At 49.6% G+C, this 14,616-nt stretch overlaps 2 protein-coding genes across 2 annotated transcripts; both read left to right on the top strand.

The window, feature by feature from the left end:
* Nucleotides 1–1,490: 1,490 nt before the first annotated feature.
* LOC111160268 (CMRF35-like molecule 2) lies at nucleotides 1,491–4,675 on the top strand. Its single transcript, XM_022523207.1, is given in 4 exon segments — nucleotides 1,491–1,545; nucleotides 4,006–4,079; nucleotides 4,081–4,354; nucleotides 4,581–4,675. Coding segments are annotated over 4 exon segments (483 nt in total). The 5' UTR covers nucleotides 1,491–1,505.
* Nucleotides 4,676–4,921: 246 nt separating this feature from the next.
* On the top strand, nucleotides 4,922–11,313 carry LOC111160267 (polymeric immunoglobulin receptor-like). Its single transcript, XM_022523205.1, has 5 exons — nucleotides 4,922–5,231; nucleotides 5,832–6,179; nucleotides 6,780–7,127; nucleotides 9,406–9,517; nucleotides 10,351–11,313. The coding sequence occupies exons 1-5, from the start codon at nucleotides 4,922–4,924 to the stop codon at nucleotides 10,532–10,534; spliced, it is 1,302 nt and encodes a 433-aa protein (XP_022378913.1). The 3' UTR covers nucleotides 10,535–11,313.
* The last annotated feature ends 3,303 nt before the right edge of the window (nucleotides 11,314–14,616 follow it).

Raw genomic sequence — 14,616 nt, 5'->3', positions numbered from 1 at the left:
TTCTTCCCATGAATGCGTATATGGACGTTCTGACTTCTTGACATCTTTGTTAAGACTTACTATCTGACTTCTTGATGGTAGTCTTCCTAGTGGGTGTAAAGTAGTGTCTCACCATGGTTTTGATTTGCATTCCTTGATGGCTGCATTTCCCTAATAATGTTGTCTGTGCTCAGCTTTGCACTGCCCCAGCTTCTACCTCCTCTCTGGTGTGGTGGAACAGACAGTGATAAGATGAGCCTTTTCTCCTAGGAGTTAAGCCTCTTCTCCCAAATGTATGTGTTCCAGGTGCTTCCGACAGTTGCTGGTGGAGGTGGGCAGGCCAGAGCCCTATGGACCTCCTGCTGTCCCCAAGCAGAATGGCTCTGGGCATGGATGACACCGGGCAGCTTTCTCCCCATATCCCTATGGCTAACAAACTAGACTAGGATTTATGGACTTGATTTGATGATGTCTGGTTTCAGGACCTCTCTGTGCCTCTGTCTTCCTATCTGTAAAGTGGGGATAACGGTACCTGCCTCACAGCTTTGTTGTAAACTTAAATAATTTGGGCAAAGCCAATACCTGTGTCTTCGAGAAGAATATGTTTCTGACGTTTAAGTTGAATTGGAGGGAGTGTATAACTGTTTGACAGACCGGATGAGAAGCTAGTCCTGATCCAGGACTATTCTAAAGAGTTAACATTTACTGAGCAGTTACTATGTTCCAGGCACGGTGACAAGTGCTTTATGTTTGTTCACTCCTTTATTTCTATGAGGTGAGGATGGTTACTATGACTCTATTTTATAGATGAAGAAGCTAGGGATGAGAGTGATGTAGCAACATGCCCAAGGGCACATGGTTAGTACACAGTGGAGGTGGGATTTAAATCTGCATGACTCCGGGATCTATGCCCTTCACCAACACCTTTATACTGAAATAGATTAAGGGTGTACAAGCAGGTGGAGCTTCCCCACAAGTAGTCAAAAAGTTGGGTCCAGAGCCCAGAAGAGAGACTACGTTAGAGGAAGAGGTATGAGATCAACCACATGGAGGTAGTGGTTGAGAGATTCATGGGGAGTCCTCACCCCAGATATTTAAGTGGGGTGTTTTATGACCCAAAAGTATGTAGTCAGAGAGAAGGGACAGCTGGTTAGGTCGAGCAAGTAGCCTTGGACAGGAAGAAGAATGAGAGATGGGGACAAAGGCTCTCCTCTGTTGGAGGTTTCATATTTTGGGACTGACTTTCATGAAGACTCAGGGTATGATCCAAACTTTCTATTGCCAGGAAAAACCAGCAGATTTCTCTTGTTCGTAGTCCATTCTCTGATCTCTTGACGCTCTTCCCCTTTTCCTAAGTAGGGCTTCAAACTAGGAAGTATCTAGGAGATGAAAAAGGAAGTAGGTGAGAGACAGAAACACATAGGAAACTTGAGCAAGTAGAAAGTGGACACCGCAGGCTCTGTTGCAAACACCTGGATTACAGCGGGGACCTGGATTTGCTGGGGACACCAGCCAGAGACAGGACCATGCGGCTGTCTCCAGTTCTGCTCCTTCTCTGCCTCTCAGGTGAGTGGGGCTGGGGTTTTGGGCACTTGTTATTGGAGGGGGTGGAACAGTGGATAGAATGTCTGTCCTGGGTTCAAGCCAGAGAAGTCTCAGCAAAAGCAGGGAGGACACATCCATTCATCCATCTGTACATTCTTCTATCCACTGAAGCATTCATCTACAGATTTGCATATGCTTATTGAGCACCATCTGTGTGCCAGGACCAGCTGTGTGTCAGGACAGCAACTTCTACACTCAGGGACTCATGGTTGAAAGAGGGAGTCAAGTCACTGTGATACAGCATAGAACTTTCTGTAGAAATTTATTCATGTGGTGTGGAGCTGCACAACAGGGGCCCCAAACACTGCTCTTGATCCAGTGCAAGTCCTTATCGAGGCTTCACTGGACTTTGGTCTTGAAGGATGAATGAGTTTGCTGAGTGGAAGGAGAGAATAGCTTATGTGAAAGTGTTGATCTCTTTAAAGATCATGGAAAGTTCAGGCATTAGCAATAGTTCAGAATGTGTCAGAACTTAGTTTAAAGGGGTTGGAAATGTTTCTTAGCAGGAATTAAAGAAGGGACCAAAAAGGTACCCTCAGCATGCATCTTAAACCCCTGCTAGAACAAGGTGTTTTGCAGTTAGGTAAATACAATCGTTTTGGAGAAGATAGTCTTTAAAAAAAAAGACATTCAACATGCATGAGAGCCCATTCTCTGTGGAAAGTAAGTTCAGGGTAAAAATTAGGTGGTATTCTTCATGTTTGTAGAATAATTTTTATGTTGGGTAAGACATAGAACCTGCCCAACATAATGATGGACTGTCCCAGAATAGTGGGTGGGAAAGGCAGACGTTTAAAGAAAGAAGACCAGTTGGGTGACACTGGCTAAAACATAATTTTCTTCTCAGTAACACAGGAGAGTGGATGGGATGGTCTTCAAGGTCCCCTGGGGCCCTCATAACTGAGATCTTAGACTCAGAAAGACATTTAAGAGATATATCTCTTTACAGATGGAAGACGCTCAAAATGTCTTAAATGAGGATGAAAATAATAATGGTTATTTTCTTTTTTTCCCTTCTTTTTCTTCTCTCCCTTCCCCCCCTACCTCCTCCGCCTCCCCCCTCCTCCTCCCCCTCCCTCTCCTCCTCCTCCTCCTCTTCTTCTTCCTCTTGATGATGGACTTTTTCTGAATCACTGTAATTAAGGAAATGGGCACCAAAGCAGCAGTGGCTGGAGCTGGCTTGCACTCATTCACAAGAGCTGATCACAGACTTATTTTCCCAACCTTACAACCAGTGACAGCATATTGTTAGCATGAAATTCGTCATACTGAGAGTGTTTACACCACAGAAACTGGGAAATGCTATGAACCATGGCTTCTCCTTGACTCTCCTGCACCCCGCCTTGCTCCCTGCCCAGAGCTGGTTTACCAGCATATCACGGCTTCCTCACATCTGCTTGCTTAACTCTGATAAAATTGCCTAAATGCCCTTGCTTGGGTTCAGGTAAACTAGAGACGGAAACTTCTTCCCACCCCTTCACGTGGACTGGCTGATCTCTCCGAGGCCACAGGTTCAGCTTCCTGTCCATTTACAGCTAGACTTCCTCCTGGGTCCTGATAAAAGTTTTGGAGTCACTTGTAGAGACTGAAATTTTGGTTCTTTTTTTTTTTTTTTTTGTTCTTTCCCATCCCAGCTCCTGGCTTAGCTCCCCACTCTCTGTTCCAGCATTCTCCCACCCACCATACCCTTTGGGATTACAAACACCTGGGGTTACAAACATTGGAAAAATGTGACCACTTTACATTTATGGAGGGCTGTATGGCTAGCTTAAGAAAGGAAGGGGGAAAGGTGGTAAAGAAAGATGGTAAGGTCCTGGGTACAGTGATGGGGTTAGGGGTGGTCAGTTCATGCCCTAAACTCATGTCAAGGAGCCTGTGAGAGTCTCCTTGGGACCCAGCCCTTCCTAGCAGTGTGTCGCTCCTCCTTCGAGACTGGAGGAAGGCCAGGGGTTTATTTTCCTCTCTTGAGAACACCTCTAGAGTGGAGTAAACAAGAAGCTGTGCTCCTACAGAACAAGCTTGAGTTGCAGAAAACCTGAATGCAGAGGCTCACTGCAAAGGGAAGTGTTTTTATATCTCACTGAATCTCATGCCTGCAAAGGCTAAGACAGGGCAGGACAGCCAGCTCATGCTGTTCCCTCTCCAGCTTTGTTCTCATTCTCCCTGTCCCCAAGGGGCAGGATCCTTGTGTGGTTACTCAGTGTTTCTAGGCTCACAGGGCACAGATCCCTACCTCTCTTGCTGGCCCTTGTTTCCAGACTCTCTGGGTTAGGTTTTAAACTTAGATGTCCCTCGAGGCCCACATCCCTGAGCCCAGAATCATCTACACCTTCCTGGCAACTTTCCCCTTGGGCTTCAGGCAGACAGCTGCTATAGGAGGCCACTGAGATGGAGTCCTGGGATGTGGCTTGTGTCTTCCAGGCTCTTTGTCCCTGACAGGCCCCAGCTCTGTGACGGGCACCTTGGGTGGCTCTCTGAGTGTGCAGTGTCAGTACGGAGGAGGTATACCAGAGGTATAGCAAATACTGGTGCCGAGGACAGTATGACGCAACATGTGAGAAGATCGTGGAGACCAAGGGAGAAGAGAAAGAAGAGAGGAGTGGGCGTGTGTCCATCAGAGACCATGCTGATAACCTCACCTTTATAGTGACCATGGAGAACCTCACTGCAGACGATGCTGGATCCTACTGGTGTAGAATTCAGACAGTATGGCTCCTGGATGTGTGGTCACATGACCCTTCATTCCACGTTAACGTGTTTGTTTCCACAGGTAAGAGATCCTCTCACTCCACCAGTAGATCTTAGGGGATATGACTGAACATGGAGACGAGGTTGAGTGTCATGCTGAAGAGTGTCTCTGGGTCTTGTCTAGTCCTCAGTCCCAGTGGTGTTGGGAAGAGCCTATGATGAGGGCAGGGAGAGAGGTGACTCCCCCCTGTCTCCTCATCCTTGGCATGGGTGGGGATGTGTAGCTGAAGGCTCTCTCACTCTCACAGGGCTGGGGCCTCACTCCATTGCCTGGGAGGCCCCTCCATGCTGCACCAAGACTATCTCCACCATGATCTTTGGAAACCTGTACCAAAGGAAATAGATTCTTCATACATCTTTAGGTTGTTCACAGAATATTCCCTCTACTATACTGTCCTGAAATTAGCCTTACTCTTCTCATTTCAAGAAATAGGCTTCTTGAGTGGAAGCTCTTTCTCCTACCCTCTGGCTTAAGTCTAAGCTCTGATGTCTCTCCAGGCCCACATCTCTGAGCCCAGAACTGTCTACACCTCCCTGGCAACTTTCCCCTTGGGCTTCAGGCAGACAGCTGCTATAGGAGGCCACTGAGATGGAGTCCTGGGATGTGGCTTGTGTCTTCCAGGCTCAGGAGGTATACCAGAGGTATAGCAAATACTGGTGCCGAGGACAGTATGACGCAACATGTGAGAAGATCGTGGAGACCAAGGGAGAAGAGAAAGAAGAGAGGAGTGGGCGTGTGTCCATCAGAGACCATGCTGATAACCTCACCTTTATAGTGACCATGGAGAACCTCACTGCAGACGATGCTGGATCCTACTGGTGTAGAATTCAGACAGTATGGCTCCTGGATGTGTGGTCACATGACCCTTCATTCCACGTTAACGTGTTTGTTTCCACAGGTAAGAGATCCTCTCACTCCACCAGTAGATCTTAGGGGATATGACTGAACATGGAGACGAGGTTGAGTGTCATGCTGAAGAGTGTCTCTGGGTCTTGTCTAGTCCTCAGTCCCAGTGGTGTTGGGAAGAGCCTATGATGAGGGCAGGGAGAGAGGTGACTCCCCCCTGTCTCCTCATCCTTGGCATGGGTGGGGATGTGTAGCTGAAGGCTCTCTCACTCTCACAGGGCTGGGGCCTCACTCCATTGCCTGGGAGGCCCCTCCATGCTGCACCAAGACTATCTCCACCATGATCTTTGGAAACCTGTACCAAAGGAAATAGATTCTTCATACATCTTTAGGTTGTTCACAGAATATTCCCTCTACTATACTGTCCTGAAATTAGCCTTACTCTTCTCATTTCAAGAAATAGGCTTCTTGAGTGGAAGCTCTTTCTCCTACCCTCTGGCTTAAGTCTAAGCTCTGATGTCTCTCCAGGCCCACATCTCTGAGCCCAGAACTGTCTACACCTCCCTGGCAACTTTCCCCTTGGGCTTCAGGCAGACAGCTGCTATAGGAGGCCACTGAGATGGAGTCCTGGGATGTGGCTTGTGTCTTCCAGGCTCTTTGTCCCTGACGGGCCCCAGCTCTGTGACAGGCACCTTGGGTGGCTCTCTGTGCGTGCAGTGTTGGTACAAGGAGGTATACCAGAGGTATAGCAAATACTGGTGCCGAGGACAGTATGACGCAACATGTGAGAAGATCGTGGAGACCAAGGGAGAAGAGAAAGAAGAGAGGAGTGGGCGTGTGTCCATCAGAGACCATGCTGATAACCTCACCTTTATAGTGACCATGGAGAACCTCACTGCAGACGATGCTGGATCCTACTGGTGTAGAATTCAGACAGTATGGCTCCTGGATGTGTGGTCACATGACCCTTCATTCCACGTTAACGTGTTTGTTTCCACAGGTAAGAGATCCTCTCACTCCACCAGTAGATCTTAGGGGATATGACTGAACATGGAGACGAGGTTGAGTGTCATGCTGAAGAGTGTCTCTGGGTCTTGTCTAGTCCTCAGTCCCAGTGGTGTTGGGAAGAGCCTATGATGAGGGCAGGGAGAGAGGTGACTCCCCCCTGTCTCCTCATCCTTGGCATGGGTGGGGATGTGTAGCTGAAGGCTCTCTCACTCTCACAGGGCTGGGGCCTCACTCCATTGCCTGGGAGGCCCCTCCATGCTGCACCAAGACTATCTCCACCATGATCTTTGGAAACCTGTACCAAAGGAAATAGATTCTTCATACATCTTTAGGTTGTTCACAGAATATTCCCTCTACTATACTGTCCTGAAATTAGCCTTACTCTTCTCATTTCAAGAAATAGGCTTCTTGAGTGGAAGCTCTTTCTCCTACCCTCTGGCTTAAGTCTAAGCTCTGATGTCTCTCCAGGCCCACATCTCTGAGCCCAGAACTGTCTACACCTCCCTGGCAACTTTCCCCTTGGGCTTCAGGCAGACAGCTGCTATAGGAGGCCACTGAGATGGAGTCCTGGGATGTGGCTTGTGTCTTCCAGGCTCTTTGTCCCTGACGGGCCCCAGCTCTGTGACAGGCACCTTGGGTGGCTCTCTGTGCGTGCAGTGTTGGTACAAGGAGGTATACCAGAGGTATAACAAATACTGGTGCCGAGGACAGTATGACGCAACATGTGAGAAGATCGTGGAGACCAAGGGAGAAGAGAAAGAAGAGAGGAGTGGGCGTGTGTCCATCAGAGACCACGCTGATCATCTCACCTTTATAGTGACCATGGAGAACCTCACTGCAGACGATGCTGGATCCTACTGGTGTAGAATTCAGACAGTATGGCTCCTGGATGTGTGGTCATATGACCCTTCATTCCACGTTAACGTGTTTGTTTCCACAGGTAAGAGATCCTCTCACTCCACCAGCAGAGCTTATGGGTCTTGTCTCTGGGTCTTGTCTAGTCCTCATCCCAGTAGTGTTGGCAAGAGCCTATGATGAAGGCAGGGTGAGAGGCAGCTGTCTTTTTAGCCTTGGCATGGGTGGGGGTGTGTAGCTGAAGGTACCCTCATTTTCAGAGGGCCAGGACCTCACTCCACTGCGGGAGGCCCCTCCATGCTGCACCAAGACTATCTCCACCATGCCCTTTGGAAACCTGTACCAAAGGAAACAAATTCTTCATACATACATCTTCAGCTTACTCATACAATATTCTCTCGACTATACTGTCCTGAAATTGGCCTCACTCCTCTCATTTCAAAAAATAGGCTTCTTGAGTGGAAGCTGCTCTTTTTCCTACTTCCACGTGCTATAGGGTGGTGAAGCTATGTTCAAATTCTCCCAGTCCCCCACCACAACCTATCACTATCCTATCTGCTCCTTTAACATTTGTGTCACATGGCCACATGCATCCTCTACTTCTCCTTGGCATGACCTTCCATTGGCTTCTAGGTTACTCTCCGACACCCCTAATCCCTGTCATTGTCTTGGGAGTTTTAAACAAGTAACTTGTCTCAGCTTCCAGGACCTTCTCAACTGCAGTGACCTGCATTTCCACTCTCCAGCCACTCCATGGCAACATTGCACGTCTTGCTGTCACCCCAAACTGGTCCATGTCCAGAACCCTACCTGCAGACGCTATACTTTCAGACAACTTTCTGTGCATCAGCCTTCCCACACCCTCACCCCCGCTGGCCCTACTCGCAATCTCACATATGTTTCCAGTCCTTGGATCCCTCTCTCCATTCTCTCCCCACTTATTGCCTGCCCCTCCCCTGCCCTGATCTCACTTCCTTCCTAAGCCAGGCCCGACTCTCAAGGAGGACTACATTTTCTTCACTTGTCATGCACCATTTCCCTACCTGCCTCTTGAAACCGTCATCCCTGGATCCATCTTAAAATTAGGGTGAGCAACCATTGGGGTTTGCCTAGGACTGAGAAATTTCTTGGGATGTGGGGCTTTGAGTGCTAAAACTGGGTAAGATCCTAGGCAATCTAGGGCAAATCGATCTCCTATCTAAAATCTATCTGCTGCAGTAGCGCTGGAGAAGTCACAGCCGGTGATGATGGGTGTCCATATAAGTTCATGGTCTCTAATATGACTCTCCCATTCTTCTATCTTACCAAGGGCACATGGAATATCAGACGTGAACTCTCTCAGTTTCTTTTCTTCTCCCCCTACAAACTTCTGTGATGCCTAACTCTTTCTTCCCCCTTTCCCTTCTAGGTTGAGGGCGGTTTCCCTCACCTTGTTCGAGAACAATCATCTTGAGGCTGGCTCCTCACCCTGGATCTCCTTGCCTCCCTGTCTCCTCGAGTCAAATTCCCTCCTTGCTCATCTGTATCTTCCTCCATCAATTATCCACACTTTCTCTTCCCCTCAGCCCAGAACTACACTCTGGGTTCTCTCCTGTTCTAAAAATATCTTGTAATACCCGTGGCCTCCTCTAGGTGTCACCACTCCTCGTTTCTCTCCTTTCTGCTTGCCTGGATGGCCCCTGAGGTCTGAGCCTTCTGTGCTCTCGCTGTATCTGATGGCGGGCTGCCCCTCTGCCCTCTCTTTATTGATTTGAGCCCATCGACTTAGATGCCTCTGCCCTGTGTGAGGGCAGGAATGGTGCCTCATATGTCAGTGAATCCCCAGTGGCCAAGATGTCAAGGGCTGTAGTTGATGAAACGGAGCCTGTCCTGGGAGCACTGGGAAGGCAAAGACTCTGGGAGGCTTGCTTTTTTTGGGCAGTCATGAGGTTGGGGCAGAGACACTGGTCACACCAATAGCCTGGACACCTGAGACTTAGCTCCTCCCTAGCAGAGAGTTAAAGTGGCCTTAGTTTCCATCTGAAGGTGCTGTGAGCCCCCTCCTACAGTCTCTCTGAGGCTCCTGGGCCACAGGCAGGGCCATTTTCTCCAGGCTTGCCCCTGCTCTCTCCCTAGGCAGAGTCAGACTTGGGATGGAAAGAAAGATCCGACACTTACTAGAGGTGGCTCATTTGACCAGTTCTAGAAAAGTCTCATTTGGTCCCTGAGCAGCTCACACCATCCTGGAAGTGGCCTGATGCTAGCTTTGGAGCATCTCTCAATTCCCTTCTTCCAGTGGGCCATCATGCATAACGTTGGGTTCAAATGGGCACGTAGTGGATGGCTGGGGATAGAGTAGCCCCTGATATGTGATTTATCTCCAGCACCAAGTAAAACCACAGGGAGGACCACATGTCAAGCTGTACCTGCTGCCTTTCCGGGGCTGAACACCAACCAGAACCTCAGCATGGAGGAGCCGTTGACCTGCTGCTCAGGGTAAGGGCCCCCAGCCTAGAGACCACAGAAAATGGGGTTCAGCAGCCTTATGGGATCCTGGGTGGGGGCTGGCAGCACACCATGAGATTTTTACCTCTCTGCTGGGTTTGCTTCAGTTTGGGTCACAATGTTTACATTCTCAGTGGCTGCGTGGGGATTTCATGTGGAAAGTATCACTTGTTTGGGGAACGTTCTCCCCCATGCAGCAGCTGCAGGGGAGCAGGAGGCTGGCTCACGTGGACATGCGGCTCCTCCCATGTCCACCCCTCCCCTTCTCCTTCCCCCCCTGGTTCTGGACTCTGGCTTCTGGTTCTAGAGCCCTAACTGGGGCTTACCTCCAAAGGTCTTTGCTGAACCAGAGATCCAGGTGCTTCTTGTGGGGGTTTGGAGAGAGATGAGCTGGCTCCAGGCTACTTTCCTCCTTCCAAAGATACCCAGAAAGGGCTACCATGTTGCTCTCAGGCCCTGTGTAGGGCCAAGGATAAGGGTCAGGGCTTTAAAGTGAGGGTGGGGGTAGTTTTCAAGAAGTAGGTTGTTAAGGACAAATGTGAGAGAAAGGGACAGAGAGGAAGCTTCTGGAAAGCAGGCAGTGCCAGGCGCCTCTTCTCTTTGCCCCATCACCTCTCCTTCACAGAATTCCCAGGAGTAGTGCACAGTCAGGGGAGGGGAGGTGATGGGGCCCCAGAGAGGGGCTGCCCAGGCACATCTTTTCCAAGTTTGATCCTGAGTTATGAGGGCTCTAGGGTCAGGACACAGGAACAGGCTGGGAGAGAAGGGTCCTGGGCCTCCCCCCGAGGAGGCAGTCATTTCCTGTCCCTATGTCCCCCCCGCAGGTCCTTGCTCAGCAGTGTCCACTTCCTGCTCCTGGTCTTCCTGAAGCTTCCCCTGTTCCTGACATTGATCGGCGCTGTCCTCTGGGTGAACAGGCCTCCGAGGGGCTGTGGAGGAATTAAGCCGAAGGAAGATAATCCACAATGTAGTGCACCGTTCCCAGGAAGGCCCTGTCCAGGAACGTAGCTCCTTGGCCTGGACAAGAGAGACGTTCAGACTCCAGACTCCAGGGCAGGGGGAGCTGCTGTGCCTGGATCCTGGAGGGACCCAGGTCTTCTTGGGAGTATGGGTCCTGTGTCTCGAGGGAGAATCCTGGTTCTCAGAGGACATTTGCTCTGAGTCCTCAGGAAGGACGAGTCTCCTGGGCTCATGCTCGGGGGGTCCTCCGTTCTCCACCCCCGAACCCCTAGCTCCTTGCCCTCATGCCTACCTCCCAAGGGCAAGAATTTCTTGCCACAAAAGCTTCCGGGTTCAGTGTTCCCCCAGGGCAATAACCACCTCCTTCCTGCAGCCAGGAGGCTCCGTGGGATGGCAGGTTGCCACAGCCACCATGGGGCACACCAGTCCTGGGAAGGACTCAGGTGGTTTTGAGTGCTTGTCAATGGCCCCCTTCCGAAAGTGTGCAGGGAGGAACACAGTCTGTCACGAGCACGCGTCCCCAGCTCCACTCAGCTCCTCGCATCTAGACCAGCCCTCTCGTCTCCACCACACAAAGCCAGTGATGCCAGTTTCCAGAAAACACTCGAGCTCCTCAGTGCTGCATTTGCAGGCAGGGAGGCCATGCTCGGAACCCAAGCTCCGGCGTGGCTTCTGTTAGGGGAGGACCCCTCGTGACACCTTCCAGGAGAGCTGGCACTGGTCCAGGACTCCACCGAAGGAGAAATTCAGCCAAAGAGGCACATATGGGCCATATGATAAAACACACACAAGGCAATGTAGGAAACACAATGCTGGGCAAGAGAGAATCTTGTGATGTACTTTATTCTTTCTCAAACTCATTTTTAACTACTCTAGTTTCGTCACCTTTCCGTGTAAATGTTAGTGTAAGCTTGTCTTTCTCTACCAAGACAATCTTGCTGGGATTTTGATAGGAATCGTGTTAAACTTACAGATCGATATTGGGAGAACTGACATCTCCTCTGTGTTGATAATGTGGTACCTCTCGCAATTTGTTTAAATAGTCCTTGTCTTCGGTCACCAGAGTTTTGTAAATTTCAGTACATGGGTGCTGCATATTTTGTTAGATTTACAGCCCGTGTTTCTTTTTCTTGTCCAGCAGCTGTGACTAGCACCGTGTGTTTCAATTCAGTTTCTACAGGCTCGTTGCTAGTATCGAAATAGGACTGTGTGTGTGTGTGTGTGTGTGTGTGTGTGTGTACATGTATGTGTGTATGTTTGTGTGTGTATATGTGTATGTGCGTCTGTATTGATCTTTTTTCCTGTAGCTCATTAAACTCATTTTTTAATCCTAGCAGTTGGTATTTTTGTGTGTGTGTATGAAATCATTACGATTTTCTACATAATTATGTTATCCGCACAAAGGGACAATTTTATTTCTTTCTAGTCTGTGAGCTTTAATAGTGTTCTGGAAGCCTTAGGGAGCCGCTGGTAGGTCTTAGACACTCTGGTGGCCACGCAGGACCCGCTGTTCTCCGGTATTTCTGCTTTTTAAAAGAGAAACCAGAAGTGAAATTTTTTTGTTTTTGTGTAGGCAACAAACTCTATTTAAAAAATAATATTGTGACCCCAAAAAAAACACATTCACAAGTTCATGCGATTGATGGGTGTAGTCTGTGACCTGTGAGTACAGCAGAGAAATGGCAGGATGGTCGTCACGTCTGCCTAGTGTTTACACCTGGGGCCATATGGAGCCCAGCAGGCTTGGGAACTGACCTTTCAAGTACACAGATGGGCTCTCAGGGATGCCGTGTGGACGAGCCCCAGGCTGGTTCCGGTGCAGATCCAAGTCTGTTCCCAGGCCTTATGACTGGGGCCGGGGGCCTGAGCCCTTCTGGGCTCCTCGTTTTTTAATGTGACATGAAGACACTAGATTAATATTCTTCCAAAGGCATCTGGGTGGGGGGCATAGTCGGTTAGGCATCTGACTCATGGTTTTGGCTCAGGTCATGATCTCAGGGTCCTGGGCTAGAGACCCACATGGGACCCCCCACTCACTGGGGAGTCTCCTTCTCCTATCCCTCCCTCTCTGCTGCTCTGTCCCTCTGCTCTGCCCTTGAGGGTTCTCTTTCTCTCAAATAAATAAATCTTAAAAAAAAAATTCTTCCATGTGGCAGTTCCAACATGGGGCTGCAAATTTCTTGACACTCCTTTTATTAAGAGTTGGGGGTATGTCCCCACCCCTTGCGTCGGGAAGGGCTGTGGCTGCTGCAGACAGAAGCCCAGAGCAGCGCTGCCCCAACTTTTTTCCATGATTATCTTCTAAGGAGCCTGTTTACTCATTTTCTCTTCCTAGAAATGCCCCCCCAAGCTATGACATTTTAGTACTAAAGATATGCTGTATATGTCCATGTTCTACTGATCTGTCCATCAATTGATCCATCTACCAATCGATCATCTATGTTTTGTACATGAAAAGAGTATAATAGTTTTCACCCTCCAAGAAGCAATGTTCGTCCCCGTCAGAAGGCCTGGATGGAGCCTGGGGACAGTGACCCTGTGTGACATCCGAGGCCAGGCCAGGAGGAATCCCGTAGCTCCTTGCTCAGTCTCTAGAAATGCTGGCTCTGGGGACTGTCCCACTCAGAACCCGGCGGCCACATGGAGAGGTAGGGTCTCCTGTAGGGTCTCGGGTCCACAGTCAGGACGGGGCTCCGTGTTGGGTCACCCTGGCTCCTGATCCAGACACACGGGCAAAGAAGCTTCTGGATGACAGTGGCACCCAGCCATGTGAGTCACCCCGCCAGCATTATGTCATCCCAGTTGAGGCCCCAGACATGATGGAACAGAGACAGGCTGTCCCCTCTCAACCCGTTTGAATTCCTGACCGCGGAATCTGTGACATGACAAAGTGATCGCTGTTTTATGTCACAAGGAAAATCTAAGTATGGATCACGGGACCATTTGGCTCTGTCCATTCTAGGGTCAGGCAAGACGGTAAAGAGGAAGGTGCTGCCTCTGCCGTGGGCATGGAGGGCTGTGGGGAGGCTGCTGGCTGCTGCAAAGAGCCACTCTGGGACTCAGCCCTGCAAAGGGGATGGTGGCCAGGAGCTCTCACATGGTAAGACACAGGCCTTGAGGTCTCACCCTTTCTTGACAGGCGACGCAGAACCGTGTGGCTGCAGGTGTTGGCTTGTGGAGGAGGTGTTCCCCCCAGAAGATGCCCACTGCGGCAGAACGCCCCACCCCCAACCTGACACACCAGCTTCAGAGATGCCCTGACGACCTTCAAAGGAAAGCGCCAGACAAAAACAAACCAGCACCTTTTCGAAGGGGCTCAAGGAGAGGAACAGAGTGCCAGCAAAAATTTGCTTCAGAGAGAGTCAATTATCATATGGTTTCACTTATTTGTGGAGCATAACAAATAACATGGAGGACATGGGGAGACGGAAAGGAGAAGGGAGTTGAGGGAAATTGGAAGGGGAGGTGAACCATGAGAGACTGTGGACTCTGAAAAACAATCTGAGAGTTTTGAAGGGGTGGAGGGTGGGAGGTTGGGGGAACCAGGTGGTGGGTATTAAGGAGGGCACGGATTGCATGGAGCACTGGGTGTGGTGCAAAAACAATGAATTCTGTTATGCTGAAATTTAAAAAAAAAAAAAAAAAAGAAAGGAAATGCTCCAGGACTCCGCTTGTTCTCAGAGAAATTACAGACAACGACCTCACTGACAAGGAGCTCAAAAAAGAGATATAGTTCCCCAAAATTGGTTCAAAAAATATGGACACAAAAAAGAGTAGCCAGAGCCCAGGAAAAATATTAAGTGGAAGACAGGAGAAAAAACAAAACACCAGCAACAACCAAAGAACAAAACCTTTGTTGAGAAAAAATATGTATACCTTTGAAAATTAAAAGAGGAAAAGACTTGTGTTATTTTTTGATGTGAGTGGGAGGAAGTTAAACAGGAAGGGACCAGCATTCTGTCTTGCCCTTGCTCTGCTGGGGAGCAGGGGAGGGTGGGCAGGGCAAAGTTCAGGTGAAACTCAGGAGGGGGTGATGGTGGTCTGAGCTGACTGGGGATGGACGGCATCACAGGCATGAAGTGGACAGATCTGAGCCCTCATTTGTCCCGTCTGGATGGAGACGTCCAGAC

This window comes from Enhydra lutris, unplaced genomic scaffold, assembly GCF_002288905.1.
Source record: "Enhydra lutris kenyoni isolate GAN:26980312 unplaced genomic scaffold, ASM228890v2 scaffoldscaffold75, whole genome shotgun sequence".
In the NCBI taxonomy this organism is placed as follows: domain Eukaryota; kingdom Metazoa; phylum Chordata; class Mammalia; order Carnivora; family Mustelidae; genus Enhydra; species Enhydra lutris.
Note: the sequence above shows the minus strand (reverse complement) of the source record. Positions and strands in the feature narration are given on the sequence as shown.

Excerpts from the sequence above, each read along its gene's own strand:
- LOC111160267 (XM_022523205.1), top strand. The coding sequence starts at position 4,922 with ATGGAGTCCTGGGATGTGGCTTGTGTCTTCCAGGCTCAGGAGGTATAC. Across the intron at positions 5,232-5,831 it reads TAACGTGTTTGTTTCCACAG|GCTCTTTGTCCCTGACGGGC; the intron begins GTAAGAGATCCT and ends TGTGTCTTCCAG. Across the intron at positions 7,128-9,405 it reads TAACGTGTTTGTTTCCACAG|CACCAAGTAAAACCACAGGG; the intron begins GTAAGAGATCCT and ends ATTTATCTCCAG.